This window comes from Oxyura jamaicensis, chromosome 7, assembly GCF_011077185.1.
Source record: "Oxyura jamaicensis isolate SHBP4307 breed ruddy duck chromosome 7, BPBGC_Ojam_1.0, whole genome shotgun sequence".
NCBI lineage: Eukaryota > Metazoa > Chordata > Aves > Anseriformes > Anatidae > Oxyura > Oxyura jamaicensis.
In genome coordinates, this window is record NC_048899.1 from 28,678,929 (window position 1) to 28,699,602 (window position 20,674).

Here is a 20,674-nt window from a genome sequence, read left to right on the forward strand (position 1 = left end):
CAGAAAGAAAGAAAGAAAGAAAGAAAGAAAGAAAGAAAGAAAGAAAGAAAGAAAGAAAGAAAGAAAGAAAGAAAGAAAGAAAGAAAGAAAAGAAAGAAAGAAAGAAAGAAAGAAAGAAAGAAAGAAGCCCCAATCCCCAAAATAATAAATGTTGTATTTCCTCTCTGGCAATTCTGAGAACTGCAATTTAGTGTCACACATCTAGCTCAAGCTACCAATAAATTTTTCATCTTTTATTTCCATTTTGTTACACATCGCGTGGTAAGAGGTTTGTACAGAGAGAAAGAAAGGAGCAAGACAGAGTCTAAGAGCTGCTCAGAGGTGGAACACGATGAGCTTTAGCTGCAGGAGCTAGGCCTGATGCATGTCTGTACCAGCAGCCTTAGGAGCCCATCACTATCACAGCACTGGGCCTTTCAGATTCCATAGTCACCCATTCTCCTAACCCCACTCCACAATTAGTACAGCCAGCAGACAGGGATTTAGTGGGACACTGCTAGAGCTACCAAGAAAGGGCTCGCTAACTCTGCAGAGTCCCTTTAGCAGCATGTCTGAAACCCTCAAGGCTATTTATTCAAATGCCTGGCTGCAGACACAATCCCCTCCCTCCAGAATCTCTGGCTCAAAAGCTCAAGCCCTAGCGATGTCACCGTGTCAAGCATTCCCACCCTGCAGAGGAGAGACCTAAAACGAGCGCTGCCTCTCTCAGCTGATAATGAGTTGAGCCCAGTTATCTGCCGGGCTCTGCTGAAGCACACCTTTACCAACTGGCAGCTCACCCGCGTTGTCAATCAAGACTGTGATTTCAGGCAAGTGGTCAGGTGGTCAGCTTGCAAAGCTCTGTGTCCCGCATGCCTCAGAAAAGGTTTCTTAGGATCCCAGGCCTGTGACAACCTTAGGTAGAGGCCAGGATAGGACTGGTGCCTGGCTGTCCTGTCACACCTGATCTTTTGCACTGTTTCATACTTGGCAGCTTGTACTTGGGACAAGGCTGTTCCCCTGTTGGCTTCAGTGCTTCTGCTCAGAGCCTTGTGACCAAAAACCCCAACTGCTAATGTAACACCAATTAATAATGTCATTAATGTAGTACTTAGGGCCTAATCCATATTTTCCTTTCTTTGGCACCAGCAGCCTCCAAAGACTCCAAGCACCAGCATGAGCAGATCCAAGGCACATATTTGCCTGCAGAAGATATCTGTGTCTTACTGCAGCAGCTTGCTTAGAAGCCTTGCTTGCTAGAAAAGCCTTCCTACACTCCTCTGAGAGCTCCTCCATGCCTGCCTCAGGCAGTTCGGTTTATTTTTATTGCTGTATCTGACACGTCCCCTTCGTACGTATCATTAACATCCTGAGCTCTGCTAGTCAGCGATTTCACTTCAGACCCAGGATCACAAGCAAGCAGAGGTTTTCCTAGAAGGATGGAGTGGCCCATTCCCATCATGGCTTAGGTCTGCCTCTCTCTTCAGTGCTGTCCCAAGGCCCTAGCTAGCCTCCTCAATTATCTTTAGGAAGATGGCTTTACTTTTTTTTCTTTTTTTCTTTTTTTTCTTTTTTTTTTTTTTGTGAATTCACCAAGCAAATTTATCCTAAAAGTGTGGTAGCTTCCTTGCTGTACATTTACAGGTGCTTTGGCTTATTCAGGTGCAGGAAAGAGAGCAGGGAGAAAGGAGGGTCCATTACCAAAGCACCAGGGCTGTGATGAAATTCCCTCTTCTCTGTGTGCCAGAGCATCCAGTAAGATTCAGGCTACAGTATTGACATCCTAGAAAACTCCTGTTACGAGCCACAGCCCATGGTGTCTCTTGCTTGCAGGCTGCAGCTGGAGGGATGAGCTCAGCAGGCGCCAGCCAGGGCTCATACACATGACAAGTGACCCAGCAAGCTGGGACAATCAGGAGACCCCAGTGAACTCATCTCAAGCTTTTTAGCTCAGGAGTTCAGACTGAAGTTCAAACACTTTGGAACCTCGGCCACATTTCTTGCAGATGTGGGGGTCCTGATGAAGAGGCCATATAAACGAACACTCATCAGCTCTTATCAGAGCATCTCCAAAGTCAAAAAGAGCCAGAGGAGAACTGGGATGGGATCCCAACCCCAACACTCCATAACTGAGGACCTTTGGAGCTGAAATAACCCACAAAACAGGAAAAGTCAGAGATAACAACTGTGAAGCAGCGTTGACCTCCCCAAGACTGCAGACAGCAGTAAGTCTGGGAAATCGGTTCAAACTGATCTTGTATCTGCTAAAATTAGAGCATCAGAATGAACGTGGCTCAGGAGTGGCTGCAAAGGAGCTGCATGAATGAGATCCAGCGCAGAGTCCTGTTACAGCAGGCACCTCCACCAGGATGCCTGCAGCGCTATCCCATGCTTCCAAAACCCTGTGTCTTCAGGACATTATTAAAGTCATGGGTTTTGCACAAATACTGCAGTGGAGAGGAGCGCTTAGAGCCTCCATGCCCATATCTCCTATCTCAGGGACTGGAAGACAGGGAGGATGGATAGATAGATGGACGGACGGACAGATGAAGGCTCTGGACCTTCTGATTGCCCACAGCCAGCGGGAGGTGTTTGCTCACTTGCTGACTGACCACAGCTTGGCAAGACACTTGCCAGATTCTCAAAAAACTTTAATCCTCCAGTCTCAGCAGGTTTGCAGTGTTGCTGCTTTAAGACTTTTGCTCTTAAATCCCAGAAATCGAGGGTTGGGCGGTTAATATATAGATATTTGTTCTGTCAAAATACTGGACTGGAGGCCCCTCTCTGGTATGAGACAGCATAAAAGCCTGGAGGCTGGAAGGAATCCGTGTTAATTATGTATGAACCGTGCTCCCCTGGCTGTAACTTCTCTGCCCACGCCATGCACATCTGGCCCATGCTGTACTCCTAGGCTCTCCAAAAAATGTGCAGCACATGTCAAAATGAGCAGAAAATGATGTATATCCATGCACAACCCAGGAAACACGGGGGGTTGGGTGTGCTGCTCTGCTCTGACCAGTTGGACATGGCCCAGAGAGCCCAAGGCCTGCCAGCTGCCTGTGGTCTGTCCCACGAGAGGACACAGGGACAGTCACAGGGGGCAGGCAGGCCACCTTGGTGGGCAAAATCTAGCCAGGTTCAGAACATCATCTGAACCTGCTTCGTTTGACTTTTGTCAAACTGACTCAAAGGTGAGTTTTGTGCGGGCCTTGCCTGTATACAGATGACCCTGAATTCCTACAGCATTTATTTACCTTCCAAAACCTGTGCTTGAGAAATTCAGAGCTTTCTAAGAGGAATAAAGCTGGGTAGAAATTCCAGCGGACCCCAAGAAGAAAGGCCAGGGATTATCGCTTTGCTTAGAGACATGCCAGTGTGTCCTGGTGCCCACATGTGGGGAGAAGGCTGAGCAGAAAGGACACACTTCCCACCCACCCGTGCTGCAGCACTGGAGGATGGCGAGAACCACTGAGGAGCACGGTGATGTGTGTGGTGAGGGGTTATGGGGTCCCAAGCCCCTTAGTCCTCTTGGGAAGTCCGGGTCTTGTACACAAACCAGTTCCCACAGGATTTCACATGCTGGTGCTGGTGTAGTACCTGCTTTGCAGCAGTGCCTTTGTGCTGACACCAGACAGGGTGCCTGGGCACACAGCGGCGGCTCCACACACGCTGCATTTATTCCAGAACGAGTGGCTTTTCACTCTAGTTGCTTCTTCCTACCCTCTGCTGAGCCAAATCTCGCAGCGTTGCTGTGAGAAGCACTGTGAAGTCTCAGCCAGCAGCGGGAAGCCCTCAGAGCAGGACGTGTGCATGGTCCGCTGGGAGTCTCGCTCCCAGAGCTGAGCTCCCTAGCTCGGATGTTCCTGCCAATCAGTTCTCATGTTCGTGGCAAAGGCCAGCAGATCAGACCACTTTCTAACAGGGGAGCCCAGGAAAAGCAATCTTTTGGGCAGGCTTTAGAAATTTTTAGGCATTTGTAGGATGGGAGCTGGTCTGTGAATTGCTCCAGCAGATTTTAGTGGGGAGCACGAGGAAAGTCCTGAGTTGCCCCAAGCCATGTGAGGATGTAGAGCATTCTGAGGTCAAAGGCAATGCTGGCCACACACACGTTCACAAACCTGCAGCCACAAGCCTTCAGCACTGCTCAGCATCACTCCCCCAGCGTGAGATGCATGAAGCATTAGGGCACTCATGGACCAGATTTCCAGAAATAAACAAATGCTGCTGTGTCCACATCTCCCACCCTGTGTTTCAATCTGGTCTGAGTTACTGGAGCCAAGAAACTAAAGCACCCTGGGTCTGGGGCTCGGGATGAAACTACTGATCTCTCCAGTCCACGGCACAGGGAAAATTGAATCAGAAGCTGCAGGGACTTGCGGAGAGCAGGGAGGCTTTTCCTTCCCCCCAGAAAAATTGCCCCATGATGTCCCACTAATTTTGCTATTTCATTTCAGTCTGGAGCCCTGGAGGGCTGTGCCTCTTTATTCACTGTGTTCAGTGACCTCAGGCCCGGAGAAAGATACACAGAGAGGGCAGTTTGTAGGAGAGAGCAGGGATTTGTGTGTCCCCCACCCCATACAGCTGGGCACCATCACTGGCAAAGACTGTTGGAGAAAGAGAAGACCAGAGAGCCAATGCAACCAGGTGCTGGACGGACCGACATCCGTACAGACATTGCCCTGGTGTCTAAAGCACAGCATGCTGCTGTAATGTCTCTCCAGTCCAGATGATGCTAATTAAGCGGTACTGCCTGAGTCTAATATGCTTCCTTACGTCTGAGGCACTAATGGTGCTCAGCAAAGGCATGCAGCAATTAGTCCATCTTCAGGTGTTGCTCCAGCAATAAATCAATAGCTATTAAGGATAAATTATCCCATTTTTAACAGTCACACAGTTTTCCCCCATTCTGAATCTTGATTTTGAATTACTAGCCTGCAGTGGGATTTAATAAGCTGCAGTGCTTTCGAACTCACACGAGAAAGAAGGCGGGTCCTCCGCTGCCTTTCAGACGTGTACATCAAGATGTGCTTTACCTGCTGTGTGCACACCTGCATATATTCACTGAGAATCAGGCCTGGAGAGACCAGAGCACCAGAGCCAGTGCCTCTAGCACTGTGCTGGGACATATTTGATCCTGGGAAGCAGTAAAGTGAAAAGGGTGGCAGGAGGAAAGCTGGAAGAACCCTCCCTCCACCCCCTCTGTCCCTCGCACCAACACAGAGGAGGCCCAGGAGGAGGATGTCAGGGCTAGTGGCACAGCTCTAGACAAGCGGGGTCTCAAGCTACTGCTCTGCCACAGGCTGTGTGCCCCGCTGTAGCAAATCCCATAACTCTTTCAAATTTGTGTCCCCATCTGTGCTGGGAGATGGTGGCATACCTGCAGTCCCCCCAAAATAAACACATTTGAAGGGCTGTGAGGTGTTACAGCACTACCATGGTCACACTGGTGTTTTAAGCAGGAAGAAAATGGACATGGGAGTTGTCAAAGGTCAGAGAGAGCAGACCCCTGACAGGGGGGATGCCCTCGGTACCACCAGGCAGGACGTGGGGCTTCACTGGAGCAGCCCCCACAGCCCTTCCTGCACGGCTCAGACGTATGGATCACAGTGTAAGGAGACAAAACCCATGCCAGCAAAATCTAGTTGCTCCCAGAAACAAAAAGAGGAACAAGAATAAATAGACTTTGAAATGTCTCTAGTACCTTTACCTGCAGAGGGTTCTTTGTGCTTATGGCAATGACGTGATACTTGTAGTAACACAGCTCGCAGCTCCAGCAGCCTCTCTCACTAATCCATTTGATCAGACAGGGCTGGTGTGTGCATTTCACCGATCCGTCACATCGACACGGGCTCAGCAACTCCCCCTGCAAAAGAGAGACGGCATCAGCGGGGCTCCCTTCTCCCACACGGCAAGGAGGCCGTGCACAAAAGCTGGCCAAGGCGCTCCTTCAGCCACCCATTCGCTCTTGGTCCCATTTCCCCTGATTCAGCTTGAGTAATAGTACTGCTTTCATCAGTTTTACCTCCAATAATTCTTTGGTGATGTGAACACAGTTTGACAGAGATGAAAAGGTCTCGGATAGTCACACCTTACAGTTTCTGTGCAAAGAAACACCTGGATAGGTGAGAGACTCCTAATATCACTGCTAGCGGAAAAGCTTATAGAGCACAGCTCTTACTAGACACCAGAGCATCCACACTAGACCTCAACAAGTGGATGCGGCTCTGCTGGAAACTGGATGCCACTGCTCAGGCTCTCTGCTACCAGAGCAAGGCTGCTGGCTTATGAGCAGTGACCAAAGCCCTGACCTCCTGCCTCGCTCCCTTGCTCCTGGTATAGCTCTAAGCAGGGGTACCCAGCAAACCCCGATATTACTCTGACCCAGGTGCTGTCATCCTGTTCACCGCAGGACCGCATTCCCCTCTGCACGCACAAGCTCAGAGCTCATTTCACAGTCATTTGCTGTTGCTTATTTAGGGAAGAACCCAAACAGAGTTTTACCCCCCGCCTCTCCGCGTTTAGAAGCCACAGCAGAGCCCCCAGTTGTGTGTTTAGCTGGGCTCCAAGGTTTAAAAGCTTTTAAAGGCAGAATGAGAATGTCAATAGGATGGGGAAGGCTGGCGTCATACTTCTGGTGTTAGAGAGAGGATTTTTCTTCTTACGTACCTTGATCAGCCCCGTAGACCTCCCCGCTGTGACCACCGGTAACGCACCAGGATAAAAGCCTGGCACCTGAGGCTGCTGGATGTAGCAAAGGATGCCCACCACCCCAGCTGCCTGAGGTTAGGAGGCCAGATCCTGCTCCTGCTAAACCCGGTGGAAAACTGCCTTAGCTTTCAGGGCACCACGTCAGGTCTGAGGGCCCGAGGAACCGAGAGTCACGCTGGGCAAGAGTGATACTTTTTTTTATGAAACCTAATGCAAACACATTAATCATTTCATTTGCTTCAGCGAGGTGACCTAAAAATGTCATCTTCCATGAAATTTCAGCACAACTGTAAATAACTGTTTACATTACCAAACCAGGCTCAGCTCTACCTGTCACGGATTTCCATCACACACTGGAGGAGGCTAAAAGAGGGGGGAGCAAGGAGGGCTTTAGGATCCGTGAACATTTTTCAGGACACCACACCGCACACCAGGGTCTCCTGTGGGGCTTCACGGAGCGAGTGAATGACCCAGGTGTTGTTTAACAAGCAGCTGGAGGCAGTGGTGGTGAGGGGTGAGGAGTGGGGTGGGATGGAGCAGAAACAAACACACAGCCTGCAGGTGAAGGCTGTGGGGGTGCACAGGGGAGACTTGCTGTGTCTTATTGGGCTCTGTAGTAAAGGAGATGAAGAAATCTGAGTTCTTCAGAGCCAAGAGATGCCCATAAGCATCCCAAACTGCCGTGGGGACCTTGTCCCCCTCTCCTAACCGGGATGCTGCATCCCAGACAGCCCAGCCGCCTCCCGCAAGAGCTCAGGGCTGACCGTGGAGACGAAACCCCCAATTTCTTGATTTTTGCAAATCCAGCAAAAACCTGATTTATCACATTTTCTCCAGCCGTGTGAAGTATTATAGCCTTGCGTGTGGCACACAGCTATTTTTGCATACTGTGAAGCCCAATTCTGTCCACAGCAGGCGTTCGTAAAGCGCTGCCGCATGCACACGCGTGCACAGGCGCTCATGTTCCAGCAGAAAAATAAACACCGGGGGCATATTAAAGGAATAAATCCTTTTTACAGCAGAGGGGAAGGAGCCTTGTCGCTGGCTGCACAGCCAGCTTAGGAACGATCCATTGGCTGTGACAGGCACGGAGGAATCACTGCGCAGGGACCTCTGCTAAGAAGAACGCGGGCACAAAAGCAAGCCCAAAGCGAGGCACAGATCGCAGCCCCGAGAGATGGGAATTAAACCCCGCGTCTGTTCCTGCAGGCTCTGCACAGCGCTCCCTCCAGTGCTTCAGACAATGGCATTCCCACCAATCCTGTTTGGAGACTGTTCTCCAAAGACCCTTTGAAGGGAGAAAATCATTCACAACACTTTTTATTATTATTATTTTTTTGGCAGTTTTCCTTTTGTAGAGTTACATCCTGTCGCTCGGATCAGCCTAAGCAGAATGTTGGCTTTGGCAGCAGCTGGTGGAGAAATGCTCCCTGGCTCATCCATCCTCAGCTTGCTCAGTACCATCTTGTCCCCCTGAAACAACCAAGCAGGCTTTGAATTCACCTGCCTTGCTTTTTGTTATCCAGGATGAGCACCTATCTTCAGGAGCAGCAAGGCGAGGCCAGGCTGACCTGGCTTCACCCCGGGGAGGAGCACGCTGCTGGAGATGAACCGGGGCTGTCCCAGCTCTGCCCTCTTCCTACAAATTCCTGCTCTGAGCCCGTTGCAGCACATCAGAGTGGTTAAGGATTGCCTGGGCCCTGCTATTCTCAGACTGTTGGGAGGAATTCTGAGAAAGGATGGGAATAACATTACTGCCAGCGCGCGCTTCTGACGCTTGATATACCCAGGGAGAAAATACTGACGTCAGGACCAGCGTCAGCCCTCCTGCATGCTGATGGCAGTGTGTTGCCCTGGCCATTTTATCTGTCATTTACCAGTGCTGGGAGCCCATCCGCGGGCTGCTGCCAAAGCTGTGGCTGCTCACCCACCAGCCAGCGGTCGTGGGCTGGGGCCGGTGGTGGCATTGGGCAAGGACGTGGACTTCTGGGCTCTTCCAGCCCCAGCCGTGCTGACCTACATCAGAGTCAACCTCGTGCCAGCTCGGCTGGGAAGAGCCCTGTTCACACCCTCCTGCTACCCCAGCTACTACAGCCAGCAGTTTGAAAACCAGTGCAAGCTGTACTGCTAACTGGGACGGCTGGTGGTGGTCCTAACACCTGCAGTGTTTCCTCGGCTGAGCCTTTTCCCTGCTCAGCTCTAAAAAGTAGCATCAGTTCTTAGCATCACATGAAGGATGAGTGCCCCACGGAAGAGCAGGGCAGGGGGAAGCAGGGCTACCACCTCCCGCTGGGTATGTGCATGCAGCATCCACTGCGCACAGGAGCAGCTGCACACGTGGACCTGACTGCTAGCGTTCGTCTGAGTTTGTCTCATTTGGAAAAGGAAACCAAGAATATTTAATTTCAGGTCTTCAGCTGAGTCTCCTAAATACACTTAACTTCACATTGAATTTAAATGCAATGGGAAGTTTTATTATGGCAAATAAATGCCAAATGATTTCTATATTAGGAACATAATTACAGAGGAATTAAGTCTGATGGCAAAGAGAAACCCATTGTTACAGAGCTGGTAAACTCCAATAAATATGTGCTAATAATCGCTCTGTCTTCACACTCACTTACAGGAACTGCCCCTCCATCCTTTTAAACCTAAACACGCTCATTGCTACCAGCATCTCAAATGCTTCCCGGGTGTCCCCTCCCGTGTGCCAGTGCTGTGCCAGCCAGCAACAGACAACAGGGGACACTTAATAACTACCTCCGAAAACCTGAAGCCACATGTTTCCATTGTGCTTTCTCTCTCAGCTATTAAAGGATATATATATGTGTGTGCTGAATGAAATTCTCTGGTATTGTCAGAGATCGATGCTAAGTGTGGACCCAGCAATGCTTATGTCTCCCACACTGCTGGGACATCACCAAGCACAGCCACAAGGTCTGTGAGCCCTGGGAGCCTTGATCTGAAGGATAACCATTGCCTTCCAGCTTGGGCCTGGACAGGGGTGAAAGGTTTTGGGAGACCAAAAGGGTGCACGCAGCCTCAGAGGAAAGGTTTTCAGCCTGTGGCTGCCCAGCTGAAGGTTTTGGTGTGGGATTTTGGCCTGGGAGTACTGATGCTGCCAAGAGGTGCACCCATACAGGGCTCTGGCATGGGAAAGGCACGGGTGCCTTCCTGGGGCTCTTCAACCCCATGACAGTGCAAGGGAGCAGCCACAGTGGGGTACAGCAGCTTGGAGAGCTGCAGTGGGAGCAGGGGGGCTCAGCTCTGCTTTTTTGTAGTTAAAGCAGATGCAGTGCTCGGTGCAGAAAGCCCAGCACGTTGGTGCTCTGCTCTCGCTCCCTCACTGGCTTTTCACGGAAGGCAGCTGGAGGCAGGAGCCCTGTGCCAGCTGTCAGGGGGCTGGGGGCCGTACTGCAATGCCTCAGAAACAGGAAAATGAAGCGGGAGCGTTGTGGAGTTTAGTGTGAAATATCTGGACATGGTCCTATCCCTTCCCATTGAAAAAAAAGAGAAAAAAGGAAACAAAGAAAGAAAAAGAGCTCAGTCTAGCTGTTTCAATATTTAGCTGACAGTAACTTCCCGATGCGTTTGCCTGCAGGCAGGCACAGTGCACCAGCTCTGGGTGCATCCCTGCCTCCTCTGGGAAACTCCAGAGGGAGGTGGGACCAGGTGTCTCATGGCTTAACATCAATTTCTTTTAAGGAGAAGCACTTTAAAGCAGCAGAAAACACACATTTTTCCAAGCAGCAGAGAATCACAGGGTGTTTTTCATTCAATGGGCTCCAGGATTTTGACACCCTGGTTTCAGGCTGGTGAAGGTAAAGGGCAGAAAGCGATGCAAACCCCACCCAGCTGTGAAAGGAGGGCAGTGGGGATGCAGGGGGCTGGCTCTGCTCTGGGACAGCCCCTGCTGAAGGAGGGAGAGGGGAGGACAGTCCCTAAGGGTCCCTTTGGGCCACCCCCATTGCTGGGAATGGGGGTCGAATGGGGATTTCTGGGCAAGCCGCTGTCACCCCCAGGGCAGTGCTGTGCCTTAGCGCCGACTGCATGCACCAGCACCAAAATCCTACCCGCTAGCAGCCCCATCACACCGCTCCCCTGGCTCCAAGAGGCAGGCTTCAGGCTGTACAGGGTTATAAGATCTGTTCTACAAGAACAAACTCAAACACTGCCTGAAATATGGAATAACAAAAGGATTTTCAGGAACTACATCTGCTTATCCATTGCCCAAAGAGCAGAGAGCTTATAGATCACATTGGGAATTATTTGCTTTTCCTTCTAAAGAAGGATTTCCACAAGATAAATAACTTTGCTTAGGTGTTCTGAAGCCCACTTCATCCTAATGTCATTGAACTTGTTTTTGATTAGCTGATTTAAGTAATTCTTACTAAATGTTGCTCAGTTGCAAGGAATCAAAAGGCAAGCATCTCAAATATCACCTGCTGCGCCTCATCAGGTGTGATAATAGCACCGATTAAGTGAAGTGCCTTTGGTGCACAGAAATCATGGTGCTGCGCATGTGAAATCGAGCTACCTGAACACCCCTGAGCTCCTGGGTGTTGGAGCGAGTTCAGCTGCAGACTCGCGCTGAATACAGAGCGGGAGCTGTCTCAGCACCGAGAAGTGGTGTCCTAGTCTATAGCTCCTGGGCTTTCACCCAGGTTTTAAACTTATGGAGATTTTTTTGTGGACCACATCCATTTTGTGAGACAGAATGATCTAGTCTCTTCTGAAAGAGAAATTCACTGTTGTTTCACTCTGCTTCTTCTTAATTAAAAAATAAAGTATTTTAGACAACACTTAGATTTATTCTGCATGAGATACAAGAGTGTACCTCCCAAGGATGCTGGGGTAAATCTGATGTGACTCCGTGAAGCCAAATAGCTCTTCAGCACAAATCAAGTGCCCTTAAGTTATGGTTTGTACCAATTACGGAGATTTTCCATTAATTTTTTTATACAAATGGCTTTTTTAATTTTTTTCTCTAGTGAAAAAGCCTCAGGAAAATAGAATTCTACTAAGTATACCACTTCTTTTTCCTGGAAAAAAAAATATATATATATTCCTTATTATCTCTAATCCATTGAGACCTTCACCTTTCTGCTTCTTCAATCCTCATCAGATCCATCAATGAGTATTTTCAAAGTTCAAAGTATAAAGTTAATGCTTTCAGCATGCAAGTACCATATAATGCAATTCTTCTCAGAGATGTGCTCATAATTCAGCAAATTGAACTTTGCAGCTACTTCCCTGGGAAGCTGTTCATAAAGATACTCAGCTAATGGCCATTTCAGACAACGTTATGCCATCAGCCACTAAGGAGCAGCTGTGGCGTATCCACAGAAATAGATGCTGCTTGGATTCTTCAGATGATAGATCCCACTTTCAAAGATAGAGAAATAAACAGCAATAGATATTTTTTTTTTCCTAAGAAAGCTGAAAAACCTTTTACCATAACAGCTGAGAGAATCCCTATTCTGCAATATTTGCCCTTGCTTGACACTGCAACCTCAAGTGGCCCCCAGCCAAGACAAAGGGCAGGGGACCAATGGATCTGCATGCATGTTAAATAAGAGGAGCCCAGTAATAGTGTGAAGACAAAAGCACAGAGGATCTTCCCAGTGCTCCCAGCATATCCCAGCTGGGAGCTGGTCTGGGGTGCACCCAGGGGTGCCGGGGCCCAACATGCCCTGGTGTAGGGAGCTGCAATACCTAATAACGAGAGCAGTTTGGTTACTTTTAGCTTTGGTAGCACTGTGGGACTCAACTGTTTCATTAAAACAAGGCCTGATCTTCTTTTCCTTTCTGCTTTCCAGAGCCAAGGAGAAGAATACGCAATTACAAAGTTCACTCATGTAAAGCCCTTCAATTACTGGGAAACTCTGTTACTGCTTTCCCAAATGTTACGAGGTTCATGCGGCAGTACATGACATCTGAAGTAATTCATTTTTCATCTGCCGATTAGCAGAAATTAAAACGGTTCTCAGAACATCCCAATTTGTGTGAGATCAAGTTCCTTATTACTAGAGTATTTTAGTGGGGAAGGCATTTCTTTTTAAAGTCCCAGGCAGCCCTGCCAGCAGAGATACTGAACAAAAATACACCAGGAAAGTAGTGGAAGGGAGGATCCTGGCTCTTGGGGACTGTAGGTGATGGAGCTGTAGAGCCCAGCCTTCAAATCTTGCCAGAAGGTCACTTAAATGTTTGGAGAAAAGTCAAAACGCTGGCATGAATATGCATGAGAGGCAGAGGCAGCTCTTTTGGAAATGCTGGAGCTACTGCACAAGGCCGAGCTGCCTTTCCTGGCAGTGGGCTAGAAACCAGCCAGCAGCACCAAGTGTTTCCCCACCAGGTACCCACCGATGTGGCCAGCTGCTGTCCGCAGGATGCACCCGTACACTGGTGGTGGATGCCTCACAAGAACCAGAGCGGGGCACACCAACCAGTGTTGGTCACACCTCCTGGAGGGGTCGGGGGAAGGAGCTGTAGGACAGTGTGGGAGATGGCTGTGGTGCAGGCAGCAAAAATAGACCATGGGAAAGGAGAGCGGGAGGCTCAGCCCCCAAATCCCCTCACCTCACACGATAACGTTCCAGCTGAGAGATGCTCAAGAGGACCGAAGGAAGGTGCCAGCTGTGCTGTGCTGGGAGAAGCTGCACTACATTAATTCTGGTTTTCTGATGATGGCTTGGCCAAAGACCTCCTGTATCCAAACTATGTGAATCTACATGTTTTAGCCTTTGCCTGCATATACCTCCTGGTGGAAAGCCTTGTGTTTTCCTCCTCCACCTGGAGAATGCAGGCAGCCTTCCCTTTTGCGGACAGTATAAAACAGAGAGGAGAAAAGGCAGAAACTAATGTCAGAAGAGCCATAACTTCAGTGAAGTGGGCTACAAAGGCCATTTTCTATTTCTTTCTTTGGGTCCTCCTTTGGCAGAAGAGCAGTATCAGACATACTGAATGACACACAGAGACGTGTGTATACATAAACAATGCCAGGACTCTGAGGTTTTGGCACTGTCAGCATACAGATAATAAGCATTACATAGGGCTGATTTATTATCTGGCTCTGCAATAACCTTTTGAAGATATACTGATTGGCAATTTGCATATTAACAGATACATCAACATTGAGGCAGTGTCAGATGTTATGCATGGCTATGTTCCGCTCCAGAGGTGGCTGAATTTCAAACAGTGGCCAAAAGGAAAAACTCATTTGTATCCTTCAGCATGAAAGATGCCCTATTGAAATATGAATTATTAGCCTCTCTGTTGTTGGTCTTTCTTGTATACTATCAGATCACTTCTCCTGCTCCCTCCCCATAGGTTTTGCTCTATCAGACATGGAATCTTTTTCTGCCATGTGAGGTTTCTCATACCACACCTGGATTAGATTATTTAACTCAGTCTCTGGGCTGCAAAGGGCCTTCCTACATATTCTTTAGCTATAAATTCAGCTGCTTTCCTCCAAAACAACACATCTACTCCATAAAAACTTGCCGTTACCTTTGCAAGTTGTGTCTCTGCACAGGGAATGTCCAAGTGCCTCATCTTGGTTGGGCTTTTCTTTTGCCTTGACAATGTCTGGCATCATCCTTCCCAGCCACCTTACCCCACTTCTTGGGGCACTGAGCTAAAAGCAACACGTTTTTAAAAGGCAACACTTTTTTTAAAAATCTTTTTTCTTTTCTTCCTACATTTAACACTCTTACCCAAAAGTCTCATCCCAGCTAACAGGTGTCAAAGATGGATGACAGTGAGAGCTGTGGCTGCTTCTCACACAGCACCAGCATCTCAGGCTGCTGCTAGTCTGCAAGCAGGTCGCTAGCTGGCCTGTCAGAGAGAGAAGAGGGAAGAGGGATGCTGTTCTCATCACTTTTCCCTGGGAGCAAAATGGCCATGGATTGAAACAGCTGGGAAAGTTGAACAAGAAATATGTAGTTTTTTTTGTTTGTTTGTTTGTTTGTTTGTTTGTTTTTTTCTGAGTTAGTTGGCCTGGAAATCCAAGGCTGGAAGTCCCTACCACTGAAATCATAGAATCACAGAATGGTTTGGGTTAGAAGGTGCCTGAAAGATTGTGTAGTTCAACCCCCCTTGCCAAGAGCAGCGATACCTCTCACAAGATCAGGTTGCTCAAACCCCATCCAACCTTGAACACTTCCAGGGATGGGACATCCACAGTCTCTGGACAACCTGTCCCAATGCCTCACCACCCTCACAGTAAAGAGTTTCTTCCCTATATCTAACCTAAACCTCCCCTCTTTCATTTTAAAGACATCACCCCTTGTCCTATCACTACACCCCCTGACAAAGTTTTTTTGCAAGCTACGGTTTCTTTTTCACCAGCCTTCACAGAACTGGGATTGGTAAAGAGATAAGCACAGAAATGATCGCTATTCACAGATGTGTATTATCTAGAGAAGTCCCACTTTTTGAAGATTTGTGTTCAGGGCAAGGTAGTTTGTAATCACCTACTCATCTGCTCTTTGGTGCCAAACACTGGAAGTTGTGTCTGCAGAGCTGAAAGCACTCAGGCAAGACTAAAGAAACTCATTACCAGTCATCACCCTCCACGGTGACGCTGTGGGAATGGGAAAGAGCTGCAGCAGCCATGAGCTCTCCTCATGGCCTGCGGTGCCCCCAGGCCAACATGGGCAGGGCCCAGCATGGGCAGGCCCCAGCCCCTCCAGCAGCTCCAGTGGCATTGGGTTTGGGGAAATTTCCATGCTCTGATCCTGGCTTTATCCAAGGATAATGATGCTTATCCACTGCACACAGCCTATCAGAGGCTTCATTTATCAGCATTTGTCGGGGGCTTTGAAATCTTGAATAAGTGAGGCTGTCGAAGTGCAGGTGATTAAATGTGGCCAGCCACCAGACTGTGTGGAAAATGAGCTCTGCTAGCATGCATTTGCTGCCACAGCAGCCAGAGCGTGTCCTGGCCTTGAGTACTGGGGCAGCCCATCTCTGCTCTGTCCCTTTGGGCAGCCCTGTCCACCTGCTTACGTGGAAACTCCTTCAGAGCCCTCCCAACATTGTATGAAAGGGAAATGATCCTCTGAGGGAAAAGAAGCTATCATAGTATTGCGCATCCATGTAGTCAGGGCCTTTTCTTGTTCAATACATTCACACACAAATCTTTAGTCTGATTTTTGTGTCCTCACTGAAGGCGATGGGCAGTAGCAGATTATTTTTTAAAATTTTGTTTCCAGAATGATATCTTCCCTGATGCCATGCAAGCTTTCACAAAGTACCAGCCTGCAGCTGCTGCAACACCACACACATCCAAAATGGGTCTTATGACTTCCACCAAAGACTTCTCCTTAATTTAGTTACTAAAGACACTTGTGTCATGTCATTGGGCTCATTTCCCCAGCCTTGCCCCTCATTATTAGATGAACCTGAGCATCCCATGTACAGCCTTTAAGAGCAGAAAGCAGGGTGCATTAGGGTTTGGCTGAAATGTCCTGGTCTTCCTGCTCTAAGGTCTTGCTACTCAGCAACTGCTTGGGATGGGTCTACGTTACAGCAGATTATTCAAGGTAAGCTTTGGGGCTCAGTTCTCACACTTCCATAGAACTACTTCTTAACCTGTATTATCCAAGGGACAAGTTCTGCCAGCAGCAGGCTGGAGAGGCTGTTTTGTTCTTTGGGATGTTTCCCTCAGGGCAATGACTCTTTTCCTATTCTTCTGAATGGCTTGTTAGATCCTATTTGGGTGGAAACAGAACTTGTTTCACTTAGAGGTTGCTCAGAGCTGTCTACCAGGGAAGTGCCATCAACCTAGAATGATTTTGGAGGATGTTCCTCAGCAATTGTTTGTCATCAATTCAGTGATAACTGGAATTAAATCACCTGGTTGTATTAGTGAACTAGGAGCTTCATTAAATGATAATAACAGCAAAAAAAGCTGTTTACCAGTTTGAAGTTTACTTGGTCCCTCACAAGTGTGTAAGTTTAGAGCTGGTTGCTTTCAGTGGTTACCTGCGTATTGCTTGCCCTGACTCAAGTTTACAAAACTTGAGGGATTTAGCAGAGAATGCCTGTGCTAGAAGTCCTCCAAAAGGCTAGAGAGGAACAGGTAGCCCCAGTGTGAATGTGACCTGCTGAGAGCTGCAGGACCAGGGAAGGAGCCTAATTATTTAGCAAATGTCATGGAAAAGCAGAAAGTGAAGAAATGAGGCCACCTTAACCTGGGTGCTTCTCTCCTGGGCAGGGTTGTCTTCTTGCTCTAACTCTGGCCCACCTTCATGTATCGTGAGCCATAATGCCTTTTCTGAACTGTTTCTGTATTAGAAATAACAGCTCTATCCCAGTAGGCAGAGAAACAGTCCTAAAACCATTTGAGGAAGGCTCTTCTGGAAAGAGCACAGATAGTTTAGCTTTAGAGGGAAGGCATTTCTTCAGTGCAGAGGTTTTTGTTGCTTTTCCCTATACGTTGACTGTATCTCCATAGATCTGTCATCCTCCAGTCCTATCCATAGAGATCCCAGATGGTGGGGAGCAGATCTGGGCTGTGGGGAGAGGACCTGGTGCATGTGGATAGCCACATATCTCCCCTTGCTAGCTGAGAAATCAACTGTACTTCAAGAATTTGGGGCCTGTGTTGAACAGGCAGATAAAAGATTGAAGAGATTGCTTCAGCATCTAGCTCCAGCCTCCTGTTATTGCACGTCATATAAATTTGCTTGCAAATGTGCTCTGCTTGCTATAAAATCAGTTCAATTTGATGCCCCAACTTCTTCTGGAAACCTCTCTACTTTGTCACTTAGAAACTTGCTTATAAGTTTCCAACTTAAATTCATTCCAGTTGTACCTCTACCCACTGTATTCCTGTTGCAAAATATTTTGGGGGGCTTGAACTGCTCCTTTCCTTCCAGAGTTCCCTGTTAGGAAATTGGGTCCCCTGTCAGCTTTTAGTTGTCCTTGGACCCACTGCTCATGAGCTCACCTTGCTGTTTGTCTGCAGCCTGCTCTTGGGCTGAAGCACTCTTTTAGGAATGGGTGATCTGTGCCTTGCACTATCCTTACCCAGCCCTCCCAGCTGCCAGACAGAGACATTAATACTGCTCAGGGGACTGTTTTTGATGATACAGGGGACTGTTTTTTCACCATTTTGCAGGATCATACTTGTGTTTTTCAGCCCATAAGCACTGTGGTCATTCAAAAATACCTTGATGCTCAACTATTCCACCAAGGTCTCTCTGTGTTACAAGTGAGGTGATACCAGGCTTCCTCAAGGAGCTCAGTTACCTTTTCTCTGCTGTTCTCAGTTTCCTGGGGGCAGAAATGTCTGACACAAGGAAATGAACATCTTTCTTCCTATGTGTTGCAGGACTTAACAGTAGCAAGTGTAGGAATATTATTTGTACTGTACCTCGTGTATTAGAGCCCTGTGAGACCAGAAGTTATCTCAGGGGAGATCTTTCATGTTTATCAAATTTCTAATATTTGTGCATTAGGGACAGGTTTTATGAGATGGTACCACACTTCTGGCATTGCTCACCAGTAGATCAGCTCCAGACTAGCCAAAGTCCCATCTGGGACTGAACCCTGAGTTGTTCTCTTGCATGCTCTTCCTTTAGTGGCAGAGCCAGGATCTGAGCTATTCCTAAAGCACAAAGTGTCTTTATATGGCAGAAACTCCTGGTTACAAGGAGATTTAAAAACAAGAGGAAAAGCATGAAGTGGCACAGCAGCAAAAGCCCAGGTGAGCTGAAGATTTCCTTCAACAAAGCCCTGTGTTATTCCTCTGTGGCATTATATGGTCTATTTCCTCCTGAGGTGTAGTGATGCTCATACCCAGGAGGTGGGGGACCAGTGCCAGGGGAACCTGCACTTCTGAACAACAGAATTCCTTTGTTTGCTGCTCATTGGTTCAAATGTTGGATTGTCCAAATAATTCATTGCAGAAGGTAATTAAACAGTTGCTTCATTTTCCACAATTATTTTATTCCTGGTAAATCTTTTTTTGCTGTGCTGTAATTCAATGTGTGTGACACAAATGTACTAATTAACTAACTGCTTCTAAATTTACTCAGTGCAACAGCTTAACCTGGCTGTGGCTGAATTTGGATGACAGGCACTCTGAGAGGCGGGTCAGGGCATGAGGCCAAACAAGGACCTGTCCATGTCCTGCATACCTCTCCAGCTGCTCCTGCATGTGGGGCAGGGCACTGAGCTTGCTGGCACAGATCAAGTGCCTTTTGTGCATCTTTCCCCCAATCACATCAGCAAAGGTCCTCAACTACTGGAGCTGGGAAAAAAAGTGGATAGTGAATGTGTTATCTAGCACTTTTTTTTCCTCCCAGAGAAAGGGCATAATACCCAAGCTGATGATTGAATCCCCCATGGTCTGGATTAATTTGGCCTTTGGGCTTTTGTGCCCAGTCCTAGCACATCAATGCATCTGGTGGCCTGCTCCATGGCTAGTTAATGGAGATGGGCTGTGCTTATTCTTCAGTGAGACATCTTCTATGTTACAACAAGGAAAAACCCTGAGTCATGGGCATGTCCAATAATGCACTGTAGAATCAATTTCCTGGTCAGCTGACTGGGGCAAAAGACTGGGGCAAAATCCAAAGAGCTGCCACTAAAACCAGTGCCTGTGGCCAACATCCGAGATGTCCTGAGTCTTCTAGGATGGACTGCAGAAAGAAAAGCAGCTTTTCAGCACAAAATTTACACATTTTTTCATGCTTTTTCTTGTCCATGCTGACATGGCTTATGAGAATGTTAGGACACTCTAGGGATGGAAGTAGAAATTCAAGCTGTAATCCTTGCAGTTTTAGACATTTTAAAAATATCAGTGCATCACAAGAGTAACTGACCTTTCCAGGTCCAAGATGCTGGTTGTGTGTGAAAGGAAAGGTCAGAAAGAATGGAGGAAGTCTTGATACTGATCTCCATCAAATTCAACAGCAAAACTTAGTGGCTGCTGGAAATGAGACCTTGAAGTGTCTCCTGCTGAAATGCTCTGAGAATATTTTGAAAACTGAATTAATAAATAATTGAACCATCTGCATCAGTCTGTAAGTGGAGTGACACATGGAGGGTGTCTGTAAATGGAACAGCTTCAAATATGCAGGGTAAAATACACATTGGAATGGATTTTTTTCCTTAAAAGACATAATTATTATCAATTTGGGTCTATATTGCAAGCACAATGAGAGGCCCTGCCTGAGAAATGGGTTGTTTTCTCCTAAGAAATGAACACACAAGTGGTAAAATATTGTTCCTGCCCTACAGGGGTTACCATCGTATTAATAAAACAGACCAGGGTCAAGAAAAATACCAAGGAAATGGTTTGCCTGAGGCCACACAGCAGATCAGCCTCCCATTTCCTAGAGTCCAGCTGGGCTCCTTGTCTTTTTGACAGAAGACCATGTTGCTGCTAAAGCTGCTAATATCTGTTGAATCTCCTCCCATCACCACCAGGCACCTTCTGCCCTGGACTGCAAAACTGCATTTTAATTAGCATCCCTCTTGGGGCTGCAGTAGTGGTTGGAGCTGATGTTTCACACCAGCAATCTTTGTAAGAACAGGGCCATACCAAAAGCTCACAGAGGTCACTTCTGAACTACTGAGTTTAATAACTCCCAATCCATTTTTCAGGTGTTTTATTCTTTTTTTCACTCTTGCAACATCCTGAGGAAATGAGTTGCCTAGCTCATGCACTGTAGAATCACTTTCCTGTTACTGTGTTCAGACCAGGTATCTGGACATCCTTTGGTTTAGATTGGAAGCAGCAGTAAATAATTGTTACCAGTTCTCTTCTTCCACATTATCCTTAATTTTATATTCATATCCTGTAGTCCCCCACTATTATTCCTTTGCCAAGTCAAGGTGATCTAGTTATTTAGATGCCTTCTATCTAGAAACACAGCGAAGGAAGGTAGTGTATTTTTGGGAAAAAAAGTTTCATTTGCATAACCTACAGATAGCAACAACATCAGCCTTTTTTAAAAACCTGAAATAGAAAGCA

The 20,674-nt window shown here is 47.6% G+C and overlaps 1 protein-coding gene and 1 long non-coding RNA gene across 4 annotated transcripts in view; one reads left to right on the forward strand and one right to left on the reverse strand.

Moving 5' to 3' along the window:
• Nucleotides 1-20,674, reverse strand: part of MARCHF4 (membrane associated ring-CH-type finger 4) — a 98,241-nt gene that overhangs the window by 32,067 nt on the left and 45,500 nt on the right. For 2 of the 3 annotated variants that reach the window (XM_035332142.1, XM_035332141.1), the window contains one exon: nucleotides 5,681-5,842. In XM_035332142.1, the coding sequence (XP_035188033.1) occupies nucleotides 5,681-5,842 (162 nt within the window). The remainder of the gene's footprint in view (nucleotides 1-5,680; nucleotides 5,843-20,674) is intronic. The other variant, XM_035332143.1, reaches the window with a different exon arrangement.
• Nucleotides 15,375-20,231, forward strand: LOC118170125. The gene is made up of 2 exons (XR_004752501.1): nucleotides 15,375-16,232; nucleotides 19,004-20,231. It is a non-coding gene; the product is annotated as an uncharacterized LOC118170125 (long non-coding RNA).